At 38.0% G+C, this 20,642-nt stretch overlaps 2 protein-coding genes across 2 annotated transcripts in view; one reads left to right on the top strand and one right to left on the bottom strand.

Moving 5' to 3' along the window:
* FMNL1 (formin like 1) overlaps positions 1 to 5,589 on the top strand; it is a 92,610-nt gene extending 87,021 nt beyond the window's left edge. The window contains exons 24-26 of the mRNA XM_032237886.1: positions 143 to 241; positions 413 to 539; positions 3,030 to 5,589. Coding sequence (XP_032093777.1) covers positions 143 to 241; positions 413 to 539; positions 3,030 to 3,133 — 330 coding nt within the window. The 3' untranslated portion in view covers positions 3,134 to 5,589. The remainder of the gene's footprint in view (positions 1 to 142; positions 242 to 412; positions 540 to 3,029) is intronic.
* Positions 5,590 to 7,459: 1,870 nt separating this feature from the next.
* The window catches only part of MAP3K14 (mitogen-activated protein kinase kinase kinase 14), a 51,907-nt gene continuing 38,724 nt past the window's right edge, over positions 7,460 to 20,642 (bottom strand). The window contains exons 12-16 of the mRNA XM_032235638.1: positions 19,370 to 19,699; positions 17,135 to 17,241; positions 14,691 to 14,835; positions 12,984 to 13,084; positions 7,460 to 12,460 (exon numbers count right to left, since the gene is read on the bottom strand). Coding sequence (XP_032091529.1) covers positions 12,296 to 12,460; positions 12,984 to 13,084; positions 14,691 to 14,835; positions 17,135 to 17,241; positions 19,370 to 19,699 — 848 coding nt within the window. The 3' untranslated portion in view covers positions 7,460 to 12,295. The remainder of the gene's footprint in view (positions 12,461 to 12,983; positions 13,085 to 14,690; positions 14,836 to 17,134; positions 17,242 to 19,369; positions 19,700 to 20,642) is intronic.

Raw genomic sequence — 20,642 nt, 5'->3', positions numbered from 1 at the left:
TGGCAATTTTAAGGTGTGTGAACTTCACTGTTCAGAATGCCTCATCAGCAAAGTTACTAAGGTTGAAAAACAGTGATCTAGTTGAGATATACATGTTTGCTTAATGGGATTATTGCTTTTCTCTCATTCCACTAATATAAAGAAAGCAGAGGAAGATATAAAAGTGTGGAAGAAGCAAGAAGCAGCTGCCAAAGAGGAGGAACAAGTTTCCCCCGGCAAAGGGGAACAGGCAGTACCCAAGGTATGTGTTAAGATTTTCTTATCCTTTCCTCCTGTTCCAAAATCTACAGCATCTCCTACTCCATAAGTGGACTTACTTCCCATACGGCACTGTTGGGTGAGCTGGCTTTACAGACACCTTCGGTTTCATCATGATACATGGGTAACCATAGCAACGGTTTCTCTTCCTTAGCAATCTCCCACCCATAAGGCCAAGCGACAACAGATGGACCTCATAACTGAGCTGAAGAAAAAGCAGATGGTGAAAGAGCCTCTCATTTATGAAGAAAAAGATGGTGCCATTGAAGACATTATTTCAGGTGAGAAGGGAAATTGGCAGCTTGAACAAAAAATTCTGAAGTCTCTGCAGATCCATCCTAGAAGCCCAAAGATTAAAGTGAGAACTGCTCAGAATCCTATTGACAGGGAAAAGTGATCTTAGTGACCTACAAATAATTTGCCCTGAATTACTGTTTTTCTTTAGATACCTGCTCCTAGGTGGGAAAGCAAATGTCTAGCAATATTTTTCATTGCATGGATACTGTTGATGATCTTCCTTCATATCTCTGTGTAGCAAGAAGCTGGCATGTGGTTTTTAATTCTTTGGGTCCCTGTCACATTCGTTGAGAAGGTATCATTATGTAGCACATTTCTAAGGTCCATTGAAGCTGCACATTTAATTTTCCTTATTGCAGATGTGAACTGTTATTTTTTCTTACAGTTTTATTCTGCTTATTTTTTCCCCCGGGGGTAATATGCTTAAAGCACTATCAAAACATTAAACTTTTTAAACCCATCAATAGAAATAGAAAGTACAATTCAGGAAATTATATATAAATGTATAAATAATAATCACCATGAGCAAGATGAGTTTAGATTTAGATATACAACTGGATTGATGAAGGCAAATTTCCCCTCCCAGCACTGAAAAATACTATAGTGTGCAGGGGATTGAAACTTTGTAGAAGAAAACAAGTTGTAGTATAGTGAAAATGGGGAACTTCTGAAAGCCAAAGGAGATTAAAACGTATGAGCAGAGCTCTGATCATGGAAGATACCTTTGCTTCTGGTTCTCCCCCCACCCCTCCTTCCCCTCAGTTCCCTGTGTCTTCCATGATGCTCCATGTAGCCTTTTCAGAAACCCAGAAAAGTTTCTGTGGGGGGGGGGAGGGAAATAATAAGTATCTCTATTTCTGTAACCCTAAATTTGGATCCAAACCAGTCTGTTTACATCTTCCCTGGCAAATTTTGTACAGATTGGTAGAATTTAGCAGTACATGGGCACATGATCTTGAAGCTCTGTGGGACTTTAAAAGGATACTAGCTTTCTGAAACTAGCTGTTCATTTACTTCTGACTTTTTGACTTGCTTCCCTTTTGCCCTTCTTAAGCCTTATCACTTGTTTTGGAAGTCATGTTCATTTGCTTTTACTAATCCCTGCAAGATACCACACTGAATTTAGACATACCCATATCTTTCTCTGCCCTGGATTCTCAAAGAATACATCCATCTCACAAGCAGGGAATTTGGGGATGAATATTGTATCATGGCCTCAGCATCTAACCAACTGTGCTAATTTCAGAAACTGAGGAGCTCAGTCTTAGTTAATTAGTTAGTTAGTTAATTATTTGGTTTCTATTCCACCTCGTTCAGGAACTCAGGATGGTATCCATAATCCTCCTGCCTCCTATTTTTTTACACAGCAATGATCTGTTAGTATTGGATGGGGAGCACCTGATAACAGGAGATTGTTGCTAAACTGAGAAACGTGGAAGGAGGGGAAAAATGGGTAATCACTTAGATATTATTGCCAAGTAAACTGCACTGACTAAGCCAATAGCTCACTCAAGGGCATCTTGACCTTGAATCTGACCTGGGGAGTTGAATCTGACCTGGGAGTTGCAGTGTGGGGAGCGGGAACTCGACTGCTCTGGAGAGTCTCTAAGGGAGAGCAGGTAGCCTATTCCCTAGATAACTTTTTTAGTAAGTACAGTAATGCAGCTGCACTATCAAGGTATATTTCTTTGAACAATCCATTCTTTCACTTGCCTACTGCTTTTCCTTTCTCTTTTCCTTTCTTTGATTCCTTTCTTTCTTCCCTGAACTGTCCCTTTTTAGCTTTGAAAACTATTCCTTTTACTGCTCGGACGGGGAAACGCTCATCTCGCCTCTTCTGCGATGCCAGCTTCAATGAAGAAAGCCCACTGTAGCTTGTGGCTTTAGGTAACATTGGTCAGCAGCAGAATTTATTTGGGGGAAGGAACATGGCAGTTAGCAATCAGCATGGCATATTAACTCTTTCCAACAGTGAGAAGATTCTTTGAATGTATTTGGAGTGCTTATCCTCATTGAGTCTGGCAGAATGGACCACAAGACCCTCTTTTTATCCTCAAATTCCCCTCCAACAGGAAAATTACACACTCTCTATGAGCATCGTGACTGGAGATTTAATCTTGTCTCCCCATTATATCCATCTTGCTTATAAGTAGATAAATATTTATATATTTCCCAATTAAAGAGCAAAGGATAAATACTTTTATGATGCATGCTTATTTTTAATATTTACTGGAATGTTAGTGTCTGATGCAAAGATTTAGTTTTCTTGGCAACTGCCAAGTTTTAGATACTCTTAACAAAAGTCTTTCTCAAGGCTGGAATCCCAATTTTTCCCCCAAAACATAATGAATACTAAGAAGCAGGTAAAAATTTCTTCCCTATGTATTAAAATGTTCTGCATTATAAAAATATTGCTGGGTAGAGAATATGTACCTTCAAAAGTCATAATTGAGTTTTGTTTTATTTTGTGGCAGGTCTACGTATCCAGCCATACCGGCGGGGGGACACTGGTCGGCACAGTGGCAAAAAACGAACCACTGGGCAGATTCTCCAGGCAACCTCCGAGATCTCACTGTGACAGATTTGAATGAGAACAAGCTAAATAAGCCTTGGTTTGCTGGGTGAAACAAGGACTCAGACCAAGAGGCCTGGACCAAAGACTTTTCCCTCCAAGGAATAAAGGGACTCAGGCCAGGATGACTGTCCTCTCCTCTCCCCACATACACACTTAATTATAACCTTTGCACATGTAAATCTTGCTGGCTATGTTGCCCGCTGGATCAACAATATTTCTTCATCTAATAAGCAACTAATATCTTGGCCACATTTGACTGACCTACCATGGCAGCAGTGGGCAGGATGGGGAGGCTCAAGTCTCTAATAATAGGGACAGCCAATGGTGCTACAAACCTCCACCACCAAATCAATAAGAAACATCTTCCACCTCCAAAAATCTTTGTGGCGACTGCTGCCTCTAAAGAAGAAGAAAGCAATTTGATCCAGATCCTTTCTCCCTGCTTTCTTTTCTATCCAACCTATTCTGGTTTCCTTATCTAGGGCATTCGTTCTATTTTAGTTTTTCAATTCCGCTTCTATCCTAGAGACAAGGTGGGAGAGGATTGTCTGTTTTCTTTCAAGTGTCACAAAAATTATGTTAGTCTAAGTACTGATGTACTTGTAGGATGATTACTTCCTGGGAAGGTGTAACCTCAGGATCATTTAAGCCATTATAACATAGCAAAACAGGGCTAATTAATTAGTAAATCCAAGCTGTTTGTAAGTGGAGCAAACACCCTGTATACAATAGCATCCTGCCACATCATTTCTTTATTTTTTATTTGCAAAGGTGCTGCATTAATTTCATCACTTTAGAATCGAAATCATATTCAGCATTTCAGCTTTCTGATGTAGAATGATTTGGCTTCAGTGGCCTGTAGCCTTTTCTTTTGCAAAATTTCATGATTGATTCTGGGCACACAATCCTGTTGCTTCCTTAGAATTATGAATAATTTTTTGCCCTCTTTATACATTTCCATACAGTCCAGATCTGCCCCTTATTGTGATCTATATTCAACTACATGTCAACTGTAACTGCATGATCATAGTTGCATCCAATGTAATTAGAAACCCATTGAAAACAATGTTGCTCTTCTCCCTCTCTAGCAAAGTTCCCCATGATTATATATTCTTCTTGAATATTTAAAGAATTCAGCATCCTTTTCTATCACAACAATCAGTCTAGGGAATTAATCTGATCAGTTGAACAGCATCTCAGGATTTAGCAAAAGTTTGGCACTTTCAAAAACTACTCATTTGAGTATTGGTGACAATCACACTGGCTATGGGAATTGCTGTTCTTTTCCTTGCCACATGGTGTCATTCTTCTGTGGGCTGAACAATTTTTTCTTCCGGGTTGCTGGCAGTATGTGTTATGTATGAAATATAATACATTATCTCCCCACCTCCATTCTTCAGATGTATACTCTTAAGAGCTTTCTAAGAGACAGAAAAATATAGACTGGAGGTGACAGTAATTAGATAACTCAGGAAATCTTTAATAAAGATTTCATCATTGCAATGCATAGTTATAATTCTATACTGAGATTTACACACTGTTAGTTCACCTGAAGGATACCACATCCTAATCCAAATGCATGTTTCCCTACTTGCTGAAAACCTGAGGAATAGGGTTAACTTGTGAAAAATGCTCCCACCCCTTTTTTTCTCCTTTTCTTTCTTTTTTTCTTTTTTGTAGTTCCACTGCACATGAAACAATACATCTTACTCCCTCTCCCAAATCAAGCCAGATTTTTATGGTTCCTAGCTTTTCTTTCATTTGCCGAGGGAGAACAATTATTATATCTCCTAAAATATGTAGAGGGGAAGAGCAATGTGTTCATGCCCCTCTTTTTGGGTGGGTGGGTATGCAGGAGGCGTGGGTTACAGTACCATCATTTTGTATAATCTGGCTCCATCTGGAGCACTTTATGCCTGCAGGGACACACTTATGCAGAGTTGCACTTTTGCTTTCCCTCTCAAACTCCAGCATGCAAGCTTCACAGCAATAACTACCTATTTCAGGAGAGATTAGATATGCATGGACAAATTTGTTCAGTCTCAACTTGGATGAAACAAAATCCTCAACTGCCTTTAGCAATACTATGGCCAGGTCCCTACTGTCCGTCCCAAACTTGCTGTAGACTAGATATGCTTAGAAGCCCAGTTTTAGGCTACCATTGCTTTTCCCATAATTTAAGAAAAACTAAAATTATCGCAGCAAATGCTCAGAATAGCACAATTCTTTATGCCATGTCTGGGAGCAACGGGAATGGTGTGGGGAGGGAGGGTTAATAAAACAACTGAATGTGGAACTTAATTTTCTTAAAATGCCTTGAATTCTGTAGATGAGCTACAACGCTCTACATGACTTGTTACTTTGTATACATTATTTTTATATATGGTGTGTGAATTGCATTTAATCCAAAGCAAGTTAACAAATGAGAGAATATAATACATGTATTGTAACTATGAAAATTATGTTCTTACTGTTTGGGAAGTACACTGGGCTGGATTCTTAAGACAGGAAATATTCAAAAAAGTTTGCAAAAAATCTGTCAAAGAGGAACCAATACAATTTGCAATATCAAAATGTCTAGAGATTCATCCTATGATCATAAACACATGGCAGCTCAGAATTCTGTTCAAGATGTAGTGTTCAAGCGAAAGTGTTTAGAGACTACACAACGTGGTAAAACTTACTTGCCCTACAAAATCATCTTTGTCTGGTTTTTAAATAATGACTCTTCATAGTCTTCTCAAGCTTCATGCCCTCCAGATGATATGGTTGAGAAAAACTATCCCAGTGAATAGTAATAACAAGTACCTATTTTACCACTAACAGCAAAACCTGCCGCCTTATTCATTGTCACCTAGACTTCACAGGCCATTTCTCCTCCTCCCTTCCAAAAAGAATAAAACCATCAGTTTAGGTGACATATAAAAGATGTTGCAACTTAATTCAAATGCAGGTGGCTATATCCATGCACTTTTTCTCAGCAGATGTAGTTTGCCTTTCAGAATGTGTTTTCAACGTCCCAGTTCAGCCAAGGAACTAGAAACATTTAAGTACCGCAAGCATATCTGTTGTTAACCCATGATAGATTCAGAACGATTTCCCTCTGAGTACTACATGTTGCATAGATAAATTGACCATTTTCAGAAATCAAATGTTTGAGAGACTAACCTTTACAGTGATACTACAGTTTTGTTTATATAACTAGTAGACTCTAATCCCTGACTCTACTATTGTGATTAAAATCTATACAGTACTCTAAATTTTCAGATCAGGCTTCTACCACACTAAGCCTTTAATTGTACATGAATATCCCACCATTTTATTTGATTTGTAAACCCATATTTGTTCGAGACTTAAGGTGACTTTCATGGGGCTCCATTTTATCCCAACAGCCACCCTGGGCTGTGCTGACAACAAATGGCTGACCTAAAGATGCCTCTTAAATATCCTTAGTAAGTATTCAAGTGACCATGGATGAACTTGGAACTTTATTGAAGACCAGTCATGCCCACAATAGTTTAAAGCCCTTCCTGTTGTATGATTTGAATCAAAGATTGAAACCTGCAATGTTATCTAGAACCGAAAGGGTGACTATTTTGGTTTTACAAAATTCAGCCTTGCACTTTATGACAAGGCCAAGTTGCTAAGCTTCAATGATCATTGTTTTGGATCCAGACAACAAAATAGACCTCGAATTGGATAAAATGCAACATGGAGGGGAATTAAAAAATATGACGACTTTGAGTTGAGATTTTAAGTTGCACATGGGTAAAGATAGTCTTTCTAGTGTTGTTTTGGCAAAAGAAAGGGTACTTGTCAAACTCATTCACACAAAGCCAAATCTTGCAGCAGCCCTCCTGATAATGGCTCTTCCCCAGCTTTTCCCATAATTGGCAAGAATTTTATTCTCAAATGTTTATTCCCAAATTACAAATCATTTGTAAGCGGTATGAATTACAATTTAAGATGTGGGAAATGAAATATTTCTTCAAAAGGCAAACACTTATCAATGTTGGGCATTAATTTCTTTATGAAGCAATCCCTACTATAAAGGACAGCAGACAGCCCAGAACATTAGCATGAGTTAGTTTATGATCTAAGACAGTATGGGAGACAGTATGCTGGCTTTGGTATGTGATGAGACCGCCACATCTGCACTAAAATCACAGAGGTTGTATATACCTGTTGCAAATTCATAAACTGCACTTCGTCATTAGTAAGTAACCACAACATTTTTAGATATTCACCCATCCTTAGTCAAAAGTTCTATAGAAAAGAGAAACAGTAGAAAAACATCTAGCTAAATAAAGACACTACCAAAATATGAGCTAAAGGCACAGTGATTTAATTTCTTTGATTGAAAAAAGGTACATTTAGCTTTCATTAGGGTTACAACTTCATTGACAGTTAAAAATAACATCAGACATTCTTAATTTTCACAGAATCACAGACAATATATATTGTGCTTGTATAAAATGATCCATAATTAATAAAATTTACTTTTCTGGATTGAAACATCACACTGAACCATAAACTAAACACAGCACAAATCTTCAGAACACACTAGACTAAATATCACTGGCAAGTTTTTGGTTCAGTGCACCATATGAATGTAATCAGTGATTTTCATTTAAAATATATTTCTATGTTCTTACTTTCCCCTTCCATTAAAAATATTTTTTAAATTGAAAACAACAAAATGAACACTTTTAATTGAAATATTAAGAACACAGTTTGGAAGGATCTTTAGGCCACTCTGGTTACTACCCTGGTTTTGGCAAAAGCAACTCCAATTTAAAGATCTGTTTCAAATAATTCTTTCATTCTATTCATTTTAAAAAGCTTTTTGGCATTTCTGAAGCTGAACTAGAGGAAAAAGTATTTAAGATAACAGGCTGTAAGACTGAGGCTTTCTAGCGTTCCATCTCTCGGCTTTTTCAAAACCAAGATAATTTTAACATTGAAAAAATAGACAAACTTCTAAGCTTATTTTTGCAAGCAAAATAGTTATTTAACAGTTTAAACACTGGAAGCAAGGAAGTTAATAAATTCTCCACACAGAAAGCTCACACAGAAAGTAAATATTTTAACATAAATTCTCTAGAGTTAAAAAAAAAAATGGTTTGGTTCATATAGTGCTCCTAAACACTATGGCCAAATGATTTTCACCATTTGTTCAATATGCCATTGTGGCTTGACTTGATGCTACAGAGTTGATTTATATATCACAGTAAAAAAAAACATACACATGCAGAGACATAATATGATCTATGAGCACACTATCATTAAGTCATCACAATGCAAATCTGACAAAAAACTTCTTTATACCAAAAAACAAAACAAATAGAGAAAATATACATGAAGTAAATTAATGAAGAAGAAAAAATATTGTGCTTTTCTGTATATTAGATCCCTATTTCTTGATTTAGGGTCTGCTACTTCATTCGCAGGAATCAATATGCTGTAAGTAGATTGAAGTTTTAAGAACTGACAGTTGGATTACAGCCACAAATACTTTAGATATCACGATAAACTTTCAGATTTTTCTGTGAGGGTAGTTTACTCCCCTATTGCATTTAGATACATCATACTGCTACATTTTTTTTCTTTTGATTGGATAAATCAGCCATTCTTGCAAATTAAGAAAAGTGCTTGAAAAAGTCAAGATTTCCACAAATGATGTTTTTAGGAACACTTAGGAGAATTTCATTGGTAACTAGGAGCCATTTCCACAAACAGAATGGATAAGCTCAAGTTGTACTATCTATAGAGGGCAATTTATTTATTTTTTAAAAATATTATCTACAGTTAGGAATAGATTGACAGCTGTGATTGGCTCTGCAGCCAATTTCTCCTCTATAATTTTTAAAAATCATTCCTTGAATTCCAACTTGAAACTAGGTATGACAGCGAAAAATAGAGTTTACTCATCTATCTAGATATATTAGAACAATTAAACTCTTTCCTAATGCCAAGCGAGTGAGGGACAGATCCGCCGTGGTTTCCCTTTCAGGATCCTTTTGGAGCCGTCCCTAGAGGCTTTGGGGGTGAGCCTGTGGAAAATCTCTCTCTGATGGGAAAAGACCACTCACTTCTGGAGAAAAATGGAGCAGCCAGAGATGCTGGAGAAAATCAGTTCAAGGTCTGCAGTAAAACTGGAGGCTCTTCTGTTTTCAGACAACTACACTGCTCAGCATGCCCTCCAGCTAGCTCAGCTGTCAAAGGAGCTTAGAGAACTCAACCAAGCCCTTGCTCTGAAGGAGGCCCTGGTTCAGAACCTGGCTCTGTCACAAAAATGCTCCAACATCATTGCCAAGACAAATATATTGTCAAGAAACCTACCCAGGTGACCCTAAGAGAATGCTTTATTTGAGCCTCCTGCAGCCAAACCGAAAAGAAAGTCAGATTTGTTAACTGATGATTCCACGGCATTTCCCCAAATCAGCTGGTTCAGATTGGATAAAAGCACCCAGGTCCCTGAAGGAAAAATGGAGCAGGATGCCTTGGAAGTTCCCAAGAGCAGCACCTCAATTCTTTCCTGCTGCTTGCACCCACAATGCTGCTGCCCGCAATGAACTAATGTCAAATATGTTTCTTATGCTAATTCTTATTCTTTATAATACAGTGTTGCATTTTTTTTTAAAACCCTCTTTCTTGTACATGAACTGTACCAGCTACTAAGAGAGTACAATACAGAATGATTTTACAGATTGCAGTCCCAAACAACAGTACTTATACATTTTAGTTTTCAATAACAAAATAAGAGGCTGTTTGCTCTTTCCAACAAACACGATCCTGAGGAGATATTTTAACCAGTGTCTCCCAATACTTGTGGCAATTTTGTAAATCATGAAACTCCACAAGTTCATTAGGTTACTGAATTGCAAGAGCAATGATTCCAATTCTGAATAGCATTTAATTTTGCGCATAATTAAATAGGGACCACAATATGAACTTCAGACAATTGAAATTACATACAATCATAAACACATAGTGGCCTATTTCAGCATTCTGTTGTATACCACCTGGAAAGATATTGCCTCTTAGAGCACAACTATGATCAAATTAGCAGGATATTCAAGCAAGATTTCAAATGCAGCAGTACAACTTCTAATAGACCAGACTACAAAAGCCTCTTGCCAATTAAGAAAAAATCGATTATTAAGGCACAACTTCAAGCTTCTAGAAAATAATCTACTTGCTTAGAATTGCAGTAGATTTAGAAGCAGCAACAGACAAATTTTATTATCCAATAGTGAAGTCAAGTTAGAAATGAAGACATTTAACTCTGATGTGAAATGAAACTTTTAAAAGGAAAAATATTATAGAGTTTTGAGTTGCTCTATGGCCATTTTTTTGTAATTTACACATTCACTCCAGCTGCCTAAGAATTACATTTGAAAAGATGGATTGAAAGATGTTGCCCTCCAGAATGGCTGGTTACCTTGGTACAGAAGTAGGCATATTTGGGAGAGGAAGTAGAAAACCTTGAAAATTTAGTTGGAATTTAGGCAACTAAATTCAGGTTGGTCTATTGCCCTCAAATACAAATGTTACTTTTTTTTTGAGAGAAAGGAATAACAGTCAGACACGTTTTAAAATCCTCCCCCTCCCCTCCAATTTTGTCAATTGGATTTATCTTTTTTATATCATTTCAAAGTTTAACCAAAAACAATTATGAGTGAACACATTCCAGATGTAGCTCCAAACATGCCAGATGAGGTTTTGTGAATGAGATATCTTTACACCTATCAAGAGAAAAGGATATACCAGGGGTGTCAAGGATATACCAGGGATCTCAAACTCGATTTCATTGAGGGCCACATCAGGGTTGTGTTTGACATCAGGGGGCTGGGGAGGGCATGATCAGCTCAACATCACTTGTATTGGGGGCGCCTGTGGAGGCCCGAACATTCTGTCTGCAAAAATTGGCTCCTGAGTTCCGTTTTCGTCTGCAACAGCCTTTTGCAACCCTCTGCCAGCGAAAACAGAGCTTGGGAGGGCCACACACAGCCCTCCTAAGCTCAGTTTTTGTCTGCAGAGGCACTGTGGGCTGTTCCTTTGCTGTGGGCCAGATCTAAACACCCCGTGGGCCAGATCCGGTACATGGGCCTTGAGTTTGACACCCCTGCTATATACCATATATTTTATTCCTTTTACACCCTAGTCCAATGATATTCATTTACACGACCAGAGTTCTTCACACAAATCTATCAAAATTAATAAAATCAATATGGTCAACTAAAAATAAGACTATAAGGATTTGCCTAAACTATCTTAAGTTTAGATTTTTGCTTCAAATTATCTTTGACATAGGTGGAATCTACTGAGCATTGAAGTCTTGGTGCATTCAAAAGGGCTTACTTCTATATCATAAACAGTAATAGATTGATGTGGTTCTCTCTGATTTAGAATTACAAAAAATAAAAATTAATGCTCTCCTGAAAAGTATGATTTATTTAATATTAAAAAGCTATTTGTATTATATTGTAGTTAAAAGTTTCCCTGATAAGAATTTAATTTTAATTCTGTAAAACAGGTGTGTGCAAACTTTTTGCTTTCCTGGGCCACACAGAATGGAAAAGAATTGTCTTGGACCGTAAGTAAAATATATAGTATAGTTAATGTATCTAAATAACAAACTTCCTTTTATATATTGAACATGCCTGCTGTAAATTGTGCAGGAAGAAAATGAAATAACATATAGTAAAAGAGTTTCTATATGAATGATGAAGTTACTGCTTCTGCAGAGATATTGGTTATGCACTCATTACACACTGCCTGTTATATTGGAGGTCATATATTCCTCCAAAGAATTCAAAAGCAATATTCAATGCTCAAACTGAAAAAAGGCAGGTTAAAAGATGACACCCCCCCGCAAGCACTATTGGGATAGTAGTGAGATTAAGGAAGATTTATCTGCCTAAACTACAGCAACCTATGTTTCCAAGCTTCTGAGGTTGATTTTGTTAAATGCAGTCCAATCATTCAATTCTGCATAGACGTTCATCCCACACCACCATCTGTAGGCACTGGATGTGGCAAAGAAGCAGACAAGGAACCTATAATCTACTTTGGCAGCCAGCTGTCACCAATGAATTCCTACATTGACTTTTCTGCAGAGTCAGATTTGCTTCAATATAAGAAGTGAGGAGGAAAAAGACCTTACAGCCGCTTCTCTAACTGACCATGTTTGACCCTCCACTTCCAGCCAGAACTACAATCAGGAGCCAAAGTGCACTGAAGTTCAATGCCTGAATCAGGGACAGTCATATCACAATGAACAGGATCGCCTTCTTTTGAGAAGAAGCTGAATGCAGGGGCTGGTATCTAAGAAAACAAAAATAAAAAATAAAAAGCAGGTAAACAAAATCCACTCTACTATAGATACATATTACTAGCAATCCTAATTAATGCCTGTATAAATCTGCCAAATCATTCTGTGAACCCATCAGATCCGTGTTTAGTGACCCATGGCACACCTCTGGACAATTACAAATCTTGGCCTGGGATGAATGTAAGGATGGAATAAATCATGTACTATGTTTAAATAATAGTAGTAAACAGTGAAAATATGAATAAAGTAGCATTTTAAATCTTTCAGAGTATCCAGTCCCTCCCCAAATTAGGCTAATTTCCCCAATTGGGGGAGCACTATGGCATCCCAAATCCTCAGATTGGACTGGAAACTGTAGCCACACCCACTTCAACAATATCTATTCTAAGAGATAAAAATTATCACTGTGCATCCTCTGCTATAAAAAAGTTGCCTTGCAAAATTTATATTTCCTTCACTGAAAACTCTATTTTAATACATAGCCAAAAAAGACCGGCTCTTCTGTGCAATATCTACCTGGCTGCTGATTCCAGTGGCAACATCTCCCACCTTAGTTCCATGGAATTCTCTGATGTGGAGGCTTTCCCCACTAAGCAAGCAGATCTCAATTTTCACCCCTGGTAGAAAATAAAAAAGAATAGAGAAAAGAACTTTTTGTTCCAATTTTATTCCAAAGAGCCTTATTCTGTAGAGCAGTGGTAGTCAACCTGGTCCCTACTGCCCACTAGTGGGCGTTCCAGCTTTCATGGTGGGCGGTAGGGGTTTGCTGTAACTCTGCTTCATAAATTTTACAAAGTAAAGTTACTTCCCTACTTTATAAATTACCATTACTGTGGAACCGGTGGGCGGTTAGAAAATTTTACTACTAACAGAGATACAAAAGTGGGCGGTAGGTATAAAAAGGTTGACTACCCCTGCTGCAGAGATTAATAGCTCTCAATTTTTCTTCCACCCATCCTTGGACTAAAATGCCTATCAAATATAAGACGTTCTCAACCCGGAGAATACTAGTGTAAAAATAGATTAGGCCAGTATTTCCAACACTGGTGGCTTTAAGATATGTGGATTTCAAATCACAGCATGATGGCTGGGAAACTTGAACTCCAAACATGTTTAAAGTTGGTAAGATTGAGAAATATGGATTTAGATTATGATTCTCCAACATTTTGGCTTCTTTGAGCTGTACTTAGTGAAGAGGAATTTTTAGGTCACACATTAAAATATATAATATAGTTATTATATATAAATAACAAACTTCTTTAATCTTCCCAAATACAGCCTGCCTAATAATTGTGCACAGAGTGTAATGTAGTATACACTTAACCAGATTAATCTTTGAAAGCTCATGTCACACTTAAGTTGCTTTCCAAACAGCCAGAGTCTTCACCATTTAACTTTATCAAATAAACATTTTCCAGAAACGTAGGTTAGATTGTTACTAGAAAAATTTAGTAAACAATGGGAAAGAATAATTATCTTCCAGGCTGCTATCCTGTTGTTCTAGCTCATGTCCATAATTCAAGTACCGTATTTTTCAGACAATAAGACGCACTATGATTTTGAAGAGGTAATTTTTAAAAAAATGTTTCTGCACTCTGCAGGCCTTCCAAACCCTCTGCATGCCTTGTTTTTTGCAAAAAAAAAAAAAAAAAAAAAAGGAAGGGGAGATGCAGAGCTTTAGGAGGCTTGTAGAGTGCTCCTGCGGGCTGGGGGGGGGGGGCAAAACGAGCAAAAACCGGGTCATTTTTTGAAAAAAAAAAAGGGGGGGTGCATACAGAGCTTTGGGAGGCTTGTAGAGTGCTCCTGGGTGATGGGGGTGAGGCAAAAACAAGCAAAAAACAGGCCATTTTTCACACACACACAAAAAGGGCATGCAGAGCTTTGGGAGGCTTGTAGAGTGCTTCTGGGGGCTGGGGCAAAAATGAGGCAAAATGGCCCATTTTTTGCTCAATTTTACCCTCCCCAGACCTCAGGAGTACTTTTCAAGCTCCCAAACCCTCTGCATGTTCATTTTTGCAAAGGGGCCGGGGTTTCAGGTGGCCAAAAATGCTGTATTCAGTGTATAAAACATACCCAGATTTTCATCCTCTTTTTTGGGGGGGAAAAGGTGCGTCTTATACTCCAAAAAATACAATAGTAACTAATTTTGATTTTTTTAAAAATCATATCTGACAAATACCATCAAAAATAATTTGTGGCTATCATCCTATAACCATGTCTTACCATTAACATAAGTGGGCATATCTGTATTCCTGCTGCGATTCAGCCAGCTGTTCCAGCTGTTGCTCTGGCCATCTGCTTGACTGTTCCAGGAATGTACACCTGAACTCATGGTGTCCTTCAGACTGTGGGACATTTTCAATGAACCCTAAAGAATCAAAAAGGAGGAGCAACTCCATTTTGGGGGGGGGGCTTGGATGCCAGATGTATCTTTTTGTTACATTCCTTTTTGCATTCCTTTCTGTATTCCCCCCTCCTTTGCTGTAGCTCCAAACGCGCATACACACACATTCTCAAGAAATGCTAGACAATATAAATCTCTACATGGGCTTGTATTTGACACCTGGTATATGGAGAAAAAAATAAATGTGAATACTTTCAAGCATGAGAAGTAAGAAATGTATTTTGCATGCTAACGTTGCTAAAGAAAAACTATCTGTGAAAGACATAGAAACAAGAAGAGAGAAGAAGACAATTTTATTTCAGTATGTATGTGTATTCAGTATGCATATGCATGTGTTTTGGAATGGAATGGAATGTCTAACCAACCGTTCATAAAGTTGATCATTTGTCCAAGTGCCATGCCTCACTACTGAAACATTCTAAATGGGAAAGATGCATCAGCCAATTTTTGCATAGGCAGAGAAGGTGGACATACAGAGAATAGCTCAGCTTGTTTGTAAGATTCTGGGGTAAGAAGTTCAAAGATTCAGAGGTGATGTGATATGAAAGAAAAATGTGAACATTCCTTAGGAATTTCTATAACCTTTTATTATAGGATACTTTTATTACATTTAGCTATATTTAGATTCCACTTATTATGGCAGATCTTCACATTTTGGCTGAGAGTGAGTAACTGGCCAAAATCAATCTAGTTGATTCCACAGTTGAGTGAGGGTTTGAACCTGATCTCCCTGTGTCCAGTCCAACAACATAAACACTACACTGTACTGATGCAATTCAATTGCAGTGAGCAGTTTTTGTAGTTTTCGAGAAAAGCACAAAGCCCTAGGAATGATCTGCAGCGAATGGGAAAGAGACTGGAAAAAAATGCTGAAGTTTATGATTATTCATTCAATGCTCATTTGAAGTTACAACACTACTGAAAAAATGGTCTTATGACTGTTCCCTGAAGTTATTGTCATTGCAGTATCCCATGGTCATGTGATCAGAATTTGGATTCTTGGCAGTCTGCCCTCACTTATAACCATAGAGGACCTTCGACTTCCCCCTCCTGCTTATCTCTTGCCCGTCTATCCTTTTGGCCACCTTGAACAGCAACACTCCTTAGCAGAAGCATCAAAGCAGGGACTGAACTAGAGGCTCAAGGCCTTCTGCTAGCCAACTACTATTATCCTTTAGGCCTTTATTGCAGTCACGGAGCTGCAGTTGCCCCTGAGAAATGCTCCCTCAAGCCACAAATCTCAACTAGCTACCTCAAGATCACAGCAGAAAGCACTAATGGCTTTCATTTACCTCCACCCTGCCACACCCAGCTGACCTTTGCCACCTTCCTCCCGCTATTCACAAGGTATGCCCTGCCTGACTCTTTACAAAGCAGCTGCTGGCTCCACCAGGCCTTCTTCCCAAGGTAACATTCTCTAAATTGTGTTCCCGGTGCTTGTAATGCTTCAGAAAGCCTTTGGAAGTTTTCTGAGGCCTTCCAAACCACTGCAAGAGCTGAGTGTTTGCCTTTCACCAAATAGGGTGCCCATTCTCAAAGATCTGGCGAAGACTTTTCTGAAGGCTTTCTAAAGCATTGGGAGAACAAGATGCACTATTTGGAGAGCGGAACACACAATTTGGAGAATGGAGCAAGCAACCTTGGAAAGAAGGCCTGGCATGGGCAGCAGTTGTCCTGTGAAGGTCCAAGGCAGCCACACCTCAGCAGCAGCAGGAGCTGCTATCTGATTGATGTGATCAGTGGATATGTATTTATTTGGGATTCTCTCCACTTCCTGCTTAAAGACAACCCTCCTCCCCAAGTATTTGGAATTATGATGGCCACCAGGACTGCCAGCATTGCCAGTTCTAAGTAATGCAGTCACATGACATCACACTTTACAACTGCATTTCTTGGTGACAGAAATTCTGGTCCCAATTATGGTTGTCAAGTCAAGGATTACTTGTCCCCTTTCTGACCCAGAAGATTGGGTGAGCAACTGAATATATTAGATCAGTCACTCATTTTATTATTTATTTCTTCAATTACTGGAGGAAATTAGTGGAGGAAATAAATATGCTTTTCTCAATAGAATCTAGATTGGGGTTCTATTAACAGGACACAAACTTGAAGCAGGATTAGTGAAAGATATGAATGCACAAGGCCTTCAAATATGCTCAAATTCTTCTGAATAGGAATTCTGTACAATCCTTCTTGGAATATTCTGACTTGAACAATCTGCTACAATTCCAAAACAGCAACTGCCCATCCTCATGTAAGTTACCTTTTCACTAGCATCTGATGAGAGGAAGCTATCCAAGCTGAAGCAGGTCAACATTTGTTCCTGTTCTTCCAGTGAAAAGGGTTGAGAGAGGCTGTTCAGAATCAGATCTATGGAAACGAGAATGGACTAAAATGAAGACGTTGAAGACTGTCGGCTGTCGGCATCCATGATTACCCTAAACTGATCTGGAGTAACCATCATCTCATTTCTGGATTCATTATTAAAACAGATAAGGGCTTCATTATCTCATTAACATTTCAAAATACAATGGTTATAGTTTTGATTTTGCTTCCAATAATAAATTAAATGGATTTGCTTTTTTTTAAAATAAATGTGTATTGTATTTATACTAATTCTTGCTTGGCAGCTATTATATTTAGTTTTAAACATACTGGCATGCATTTCTCATTCTTACTATTTAATTTCTCCTTCTCTAAAACACACCTTTCTTTCCTCAAAAGTTCAACCCAGTTAAAGCCTTTTTTTGTCTTTTGTGTTTCCAATATAATATGCCAATAAAGAATTATTTTAATTTTAATTTAGTTTATTTGTAAATAGAATATTTGTAACTCTAAAAAAACAATGGATATTTTGCCCATTAGCATATACTGGAATAAAACCTGTTTCTTCTGAATCCTGCTAGAACAACCGTATTTTTCAGAGTATAAGACACTCCAGAGTATAAGACGCACCTTAGTTTTTGGGAAGGAAAATGAGAAGAAGAAAAATTCTGCCTCTGCCTACCAGCATCCATGGTATTCAGCTGGTTAATTTCCTGTCAGTTGTGAGAGTTCATGACTTGGTTAGCCAATTAATAGGAATAGCAACTAAGTCAGCAATGAAGGTCATTTGGACTCTGAAACTGTATTTGCTGGGTGAGCAACAAGGAGACATGAAGGAGCCTGGCTTAGCTGAGAACTGAAAGTGAAACTGCTTGTGTTTTGCTTGTATTTACCTTGGAAAACCTGCTTTTGGTATTGTATTGTATATTATTATTATTATTATTTTGAATCCTGCTGAATCAGTTACTAGTATGTGCTTTCTGAATGTGACTGCTGCTGCAAACTCTGACCAGACAGGTCAGCTTTAGCACTCATTGCAACCTGATTCAGCACAGCTGATTGGCGGGTGGATCGGACTACCAGAATACTCCCAGGCTGCAGGGATTGCCACAGACCATCATGTTTTTTGCCTCAAGGGGTAGGGGCTACATTCAGTGTATGTACGTTGCACCCAAATTTTCACCCTCTTTTTTTTGGGTGGGGGGGAAGGTTATACTCTGAAAAATACGGCAATTAAAAACTTTAGGTGCTTCAAAATGATTTGGAAGAAGGGCTTTGGATTTCATGCATGAACACAGCACCTTTCTACTATTTATTAAAGCAGCCACATTGAAACTGTTTTAATGAAAAGTAAGACAGTATTATGCCAAAGCAAATAAACACTTCTTCCAAATTATTTTTGAAACATTGAACTACATTAATAATGAATCCCTTTCACAACTTAAATAAAGGAGTGAAATTGGATTACCAAGTTTATTGACTCATCTAAAGAACATTTTACTTACATTAACACTTTTTTAACCGAGAATCTAATGCAAGGTTTTCAAAGACCTTTCATTTTCTGATTCTACTATTAAATTTAAATATTACATATGCTCATTCTCTAAAATGTATACTATCAGATACCCCTGGCTACTTTCACACTCCAACATACTCAATTTCCTTCATGGATGTCTGGGTATTTGCAGGTTCTTTTGATTCTGCTACCATCATTACCCTCACCTTCTTTTAAACTTTAAATTATATGACTGGCTTCTTCAACTAAATTAACAAGCAGGTAGAAATGTAAGCAGGTATACACCATTCAGAAAAAATGTCTATGATGTGGACAGCTGTACAAAAAGCTTGGGGGGAAAAAGAGAGGTCACAAAAATAGATGGCAAACAAAGAAGCAGCTTTAATTATAAGAAAGCCAGTTTGGTCTGCTGATTAAAGCATCAGGCTAGAAAACAGGAGATTGTGAGTTCTAGTCCCACTTCAGCCATGAAAGCCAGCCTGGGCTGGTCATTGTTTCTCACTGTTTCTTTCCTTCCTTCTCCTATTTTGGGAAAATAGGAGGAAGGAGGAGTTAGATATGTTTGCTGCCTTGAGTTATTTATAAAAACAATAAAGGAAATGAATGGATGGATGGATAGATAAATGAACGAATCAATCAATCCTGATCCATGATTACCAAACTCCAGCTGCTGAAGGTCGTGGTCAATGCTGGGAGTCCTCCATTCTGTCATGTTGTATTTCCTAATACTGGCTGGTAACAGGAAGGAGGGTAGAAGGGAGTCACATGGTGGCAGTAATTCCTTGCCCATATCTGGGTGAGTTAACTGCTTTCTCTCAGTCAGATCCTGACATGGTAGTGGAGGTCTAGGGCTTCTAGACAACACCTTTTGGCTATCCGGGAGTTCAGGTATGGATAACAATAGTTCTGTGAGAATAGCTTTCTGTGTTGACTGCAGGCATCTAGGTTCTCTGTATTCACCACTCCAAGAACTCTTCAGTCCTCCCACTACAAAACAGAAGCACACATGGAAAAATCTATGATAAAACACCTCAGGAACACTGGGACCCCTGTTCAACCACCACTTACACATTTAACACAAGGTAAGATACCTCCAAAGTTTCAGATGATATACCTAGATGTTCTTAGTTCTTCTAAATTCCCTGTAGCAATCAATTATGAAGAGGGAAAATATAAATACATTCTATAATAAATATATTAATAAAATGGTGACTACTGTGACATGGTTTTATTTTCTACTGTTCAGCAGAATAATGTTTTATCATATTTTCAAACAAAACCAAACCAAAAGACCATAAACAGTAAATCACTTTCGTCTTATTTGACAAAAGACATAGCATATACATATGGAAATCAGGAGTGAGTTTGACTATTTGTTTCAGTGCTGTATCACTAAGCACAGAAAGATGACTGGAATTTATAACAATAAAAGCATACTGCTTTCTAAAATATCACAAAAATTGTTGCCAACAGGAACAACTGGGAAGGCTGTCCCACAGAGTGCAAACCACTACCATGAGCTAAATTATTTGGTGCTTTTATCAGGGCAAATACATGTTTTTGATTTGTAGCCAGAAGCCTGCTGATAAAACAGTCCCATGCTCACAGTCCAGGAATTACTCAACTATAATGGTTCTTATTTGTCAGCTTGTAGGAGACATTATCTTGATCTGTTTTATTAACCAGCCACATAGAAGGACTGTTTTTAGCAGCACTCAGTAATACATCATCCTTTTACTAATATACAACTTCAGAATTTTGCACTCACGGATCAGAGAACAAAAAAGAAGAAATGTATGTATGTATGTATGTACGTATATCATGAAGTTACCAGAAACATTCTGCGGACAATAAATTAGTATAATTTTATTTGATCAATGTAGGAGAAGGATTGGCAGAGCCAGAAAGAGAGGTAAAACAAGGAATTAGT

Source organism: Thamnophis elegans, chromosome Z, assembly GCF_009769535.1.
Source record: "Thamnophis elegans isolate rThaEle1 chromosome Z, rThaEle1.pri, whole genome shotgun sequence".
NCBI classification, from domain to species: Eukaryota; Metazoa; Chordata; class Lepidosauria; order Squamata; family Colubridae; genus Thamnophis; species Thamnophis elegans.
The sequence above is the reverse complement of the archived record's forward strand: the minus strand, read 5'-3'. Positions and strand labels throughout refer to the sequence as shown.